This window comes from Engystomops pustulosus, chromosome 6 (assembly GCF_040894005.1).
Source record: "Engystomops pustulosus chromosome 6, aEngPut4.maternal, whole genome shotgun sequence".
In the NCBI taxonomy this organism is placed as follows: domain Eukaryota; kingdom Metazoa; phylum Chordata; class Amphibia; order Anura; family Leptodactylidae; genus Engystomops; species Engystomops pustulosus.
In genome coordinates, this window is record NC_092416.1 from 59,788,619 (window position 1) to 59,793,751 (window position 5,133).

General features: G+C 38.0%; 1 protein-coding gene across 1 annotated transcript; it reads right to left on the bottom strand.

Moving 5' to 3' along the window:
* Window positions 1-3,201: 3,201 nt before the first annotated feature.
* On the bottom strand, window positions 3,202-4,771 carry LOC140065710 (transcription factor HES-5-like). The gene is made up of 3 exons (XM_072113287.1): window positions 4,623-4,771; window positions 4,226-4,400; window positions 3,202-4,117 (listed from the first exon to the last, which is right to left on the bottom strand). The coding sequence occupies exons 1-3, from the start codon at window positions 4,677-4,679 to the stop codon at window positions 3,891-3,893; spliced, it is 459 nt and encodes a 152-aa protein (XP_071969388.1). The 5' UTR covers window positions 4,680-4,771; the 3' UTR covers window positions 3,202-3,890.
* Window positions 4,772-5,133: the final 362 nt, after the last annotated feature.

Below are 5,133 nucleotides of genomic sequence, written 5' to 3' on the forward strand. Positions count from 1 at the left end.
GTATACTACAGGGTGCACACTGGGCTGGTTGAATACTACAGGGGGCAGGCTGGGCTGGCTGTATACTACAGGGGACAGGCTGGGCTGGCTGTATACTACAGGGGGCAGGTTGGGCTGGCTGTATACTACAGGGGGCAGGCTGGGATGGCTGTATACTATAGGGGGCAGGCTGGGTTGGCTGTATATGTTATTGTGCAATGCTTTGCATTGGATATATACTTACATTACTGCCCTCTATATAGAGTCATTATACATTTAATATAATCAGATATGATAACCACAACCCCCGCCCTAATGTGTTTATATAGGACTAGTACAGATTCTTCATAGAAGATAACTTCTCATATATCAATGTAGAATGCAAGTCCATATATGAGATCTGCAGCAGATATTATGATGGACTAAGTCAATACAAACAATGACTATGGCATTTTGCTATCACTCTCTATATAGATACAGGAGGTCCCCTACTTAAGAACACCTAACTTACATATGACCCCTAGTTACCTTGTATGAAACCTGGGGACTGCCTGTACTTAATACATGTAATTTGAATTATAGTACTGACTGATGCATAATATCATAATATATTGTATATATCAGACAATAGGTTTCACCTATGTTATTGTGCAATGAATTACATTAGATATATACTTACATTACTGCCCTCTATATAGAGTCATTATACATTTAAGAGTCATTATACATTTAATATCATCACATATGATACCCCCCCCCTCTGCCCTAATGTGTTTATATAGGACTAGTACAGATTCTTCATAGAAGATAACTTCTCATATATCAATATAGAAGCAAGTCCATACAGGAGATCTGCAGCAGATAGTATGATGGACTAATAAATCACATAGTAATTACATCCTCTCCCATCACATGATGAGACATTAGTGAAGGACTGAATACTTCCCATCTCCAGCTCTCAGGTATACTGGGGGTACACAGCTCAGAGAGCTCAGTCCACATGTCACATAAGAGGATCCAGTTTAAAAAGTGAGTACAAGAGGGTGTTCATGATATAAATTCATAAATCTTTATTAAATAAATCATTAACATGATTAAAAACCATTAAAAAGCACTCATAGTGCATAAGACAAGAAACAAAGCATTGGTCGATCAGGTAACACAATGATTAGACAGAGGATAAAGCATATGTCCAAAGATAAGATCAAATAAATAAATAATGTAAAGGTAAATTCATATTTCAATAGTGTACATCAGGTAATAAATATGAGGACAATCATAAATCCATTGTTACCTACATGGTCACAGTTGGTTGGTCATAAAAAGCCAGGGACTAAGGAGGACTAATCATGTTAATGATTTATTTAATAAAGATTTATGAATTTATATCATGAACACCCTCTTGTACTCACTTTTTGGTCTAAGATTTATAACGGGTGTTACTCAACTACCCTTTTGGCCCTCCTCCTTTTCTTATTGCATAAGAGGATCCAGTCACTACCAGGGTCTCCACATGGCTTTGCTGTTCTCTGTAACACTGTGTTTGCTGGGGGTCTGGTAGACAGGGGATGCAGGAGTAGATATAGCCCTGTATGTCATAGAGGTTCTGCAGCAGCTGAGTCTGGAGATGGGTCTGCTTGTGCTGGGAAAGGAAGGTGATGGAGTCCTGGACACAGGTGGAGTAACCTTCTCTCTGGGCCTGAGGAATAGGAAGGACTGAATACAGCATCCAAGTCCAGAAATTATTAAAACTTCATGTTTATTGTGGATGCATATTCCATTACAAAAAGTAAAATACTGCTTGTGTCTCGTCAATAGCTGGCTACAAGATGGTGGGTATAGCCTCACTCTTATCACTTATGGCTCATACATATATATTGTGTGTGTAACTGTAGAGATACATTACAATGTGTTGTGGGTTAGATATGAGAATCTTTGCTCTGTTGTCGTGGGACAGAGGATGTGGAAGTGTGATGACAGACATCTGACATCTCTGTGACACATCATTAACATCAAAAGGAAAAAGTAACATGTGTGATTCTAGCTCTTCTCATATGACCTGCTTAGCTGTGACTCTATAGAGTTTATGTAATGTATTCCTTATACACACTGTATTTTCCTAAGACCCTAGATAAAATAATAATGATAATGTATACAGGCGGTCCCCTACTTAAGAACACCTGACTTACAGACGACCCCTAGTTACAAACGGACCTCTGGATTTTGGTAATTTACTGTACTTTAGTCCTAGGTTACAATAGACAGCTGTAACCGTTATAAATGATGTCTGAAATGAAGTTTTAGTGTTAATCCTGGTTCTTATGACAGACACCCAAAAACTTTTGGCTGGGTTTACAATGATAAAGTATACAGTTCCGACTTACATACAAATTCAACTTAAGAACAAACCTACAGACCCTACAGGACTGCCTGTATAGGAATGGATCAGGACCAGTCTCTGCCCTTTAGTATGATAAATAAAACTTGAGTCTGATTGTACGGAATGAAAATAACTGGAACCCAAATGTTCTGTTATAGATTTTATAAGTGATAAGTTAGGTTTGTTTTTTATTGTAATGGAAAAACCACTTTGGTTTCTTCTACTACTTTTTGTGTGTTTTTGTCTCTATTGAGACAAATTATTTTCACCTGAGACAAATGTCTTAGATGAGACCAAAAAAATAGAAAAAAAAAACAAAGTGGGATAAATCCCCCTATATTGTTACGTACTTCTTAAGAGTCCACATGTAAACTAAACTATAAACTAATAGAAATAACTAAGGTAGATAGCTAGTAGAGGATAGATTGACCTTGAAAAGAAAGACAGAAATAACTTTTCTTGTATATACATACAGGGCTTAAGGAAATCCAAGACCACTTTGATGTACAGCTGTGACACATAACTGTGACATTGACACTTATTCTGTTCCCAGACATGAGGCTGCTGCTACTTTCAAGGAGTATGGTATTGTAAAAACCAAAATTCAGAAGGCTGAAGCCAATAGATAGATATATGGTTAGAAGATAGATAGATAGATAGATAGATAGATAGATAGATAGATAGATAGATAGATAGATAGATAGATAGATAGAATAGAAATAGACAAATAGAGCTAGGTAGATAGATGTGCAGGTAAAAGTACATTTTAATATAATTTCTTGTAGAAATATTAAATTAGGAAACAGGACTGCAAATGCAAAGTAATTTTATTATTTATCCTGTGAATAATGTATTCATACACCTGGTCATATTTAAGTATATAAACTTAATTTCATATTATTGAGCATATCATACTCAATAAACATCTGATACCCCATTAGAGAGGCTAACATAATACACATATCTCCAGATACTGGACTCCTACATACATATAGATATATTCATATCTAATCAATTTGACCTGTATGTCCCATTTTCTATGAGACTTTAATGAAAGATCATCATTATTACATCATAGTTGTAATACATTACAATGGCTCTTTTCAGAATAGAAAAGATAACCTTCTGCTATTTCAGAATCAGAGACATCCTTCTCCATAGGTAAAAAGGATGATCACCATTATACCAACATTATACATATAAGGCATCAGAAATAAATAATGTACATAGAAATAGGATAATCCCATTTGGGATTCCTATACTAATAGCTGGTTCCCAAGCACAAACTCTTCTTGGAAGACTTCGGAGAACCAGGTGAAACCTGGGACTCTCTGTAATAATATAACATAGTTATAAATGCTGCAATACATTGTATATATATAATATATCAAAATATATAATATATCAAAATATAAGGTAAAGGTAACAGACAGCTCATAAGTCTCTTGATGCTTGTCTCTTAGTGCAATATATTCATCTCTGTGCAATGGAATTCAAAGTCTCCAACAGTCCCAAATAATCATAGTCCATGTTACCAGGGTCTCCACATTGCTCTGATGTTACTATGATTGCTGGGAGTCTGGTAAATGGGAGATAATGGAGGAGATAAAGCCGCGTATTTCATCATGTGAGCCCCAGGGAGATTCTGCAGCAGCTGAGTCTGGAGCTTGGTCTCCTGGTGCTGAGATAGGAAAGTGATGGAGTCCTGGACACAGCTGGAGTAGCCTTCTCTCTGGGCTTGGCTGGAGGTTGTACCATCTAGAACAGAAGAGACATACATGTCAGCGACAGCGTCCATCACCTGCTACAATCTCCTCTCAGTAAGAAACAAATGAGATGTGTGAGGAGCTGGGACAAGACACTTACTTCTCTCTGCCATGTGCTGCTGCAGGAGGGTGACCGTCATCTCCAGGATATCGGCTTTCTCAGGTTTGGAGGGGAGCTGATGTCTCTGAAACTCCTTCTCCAGTAAGATGCGCAGCTGCTCGATGCTGCTGTTAATGCGATCTCTCCTCATCTTCTCTATCACCGGTTTTCTCAGCTATAGAAAAATAAATATATCATTATTACAATGCTCTCATATCCATATAGTCCAAAATGTATTTATTTTAATTATGTAAATCAGCATAGAGACTATAGACACAACTCTGTGCACAATGACTGAAGATGACAATTATTAATATTGTATCAGCATTACCATTTAGACTACTAATGCATATGCTGTGACACACTAGGTACACTGTGAATAAAGAGAGGATCTTACCTTTCTGAGGCCACCAGTAGCCTGATGATCCAGGGTCCTCATATCACATGGAGCCATGGTGCAGTGTCGGGGGGTCTGTAGTCTTGTGCTGTGTGAGGCAGTAGCTGTCTGACTACTAGTGAGCAGCCGCCCCTCTATATACCCCTCTGCCTGCACAACAATGTGTGGAGAGCGGACTTACAAGAGGTTCCCACACTCAGTAGCCAATCACATAGCAGCGGGGACAATAGACGTGTGTCCATCTGGAGCCTCTAATACAGGAGATAATGGAGGCTGCCGGGGGCAAGCTGTGTGCTGGGAGTGTGGGAAAGACCTGTGACAAGATGCTATCTGCAGTGATGACATATTGCCCAGGACAAGGATGGGATTAATAAGTGCACCTAAAGTCATTGACAGAGCAGCAATTTTATAGAAATGTTATTTTTTCTATGGTATCTATCAAATTGGGTACAATTAGCTTTCTCTTTATTAACATTTATCTATCTTCTTATCATTTATCTAGATTTAGACT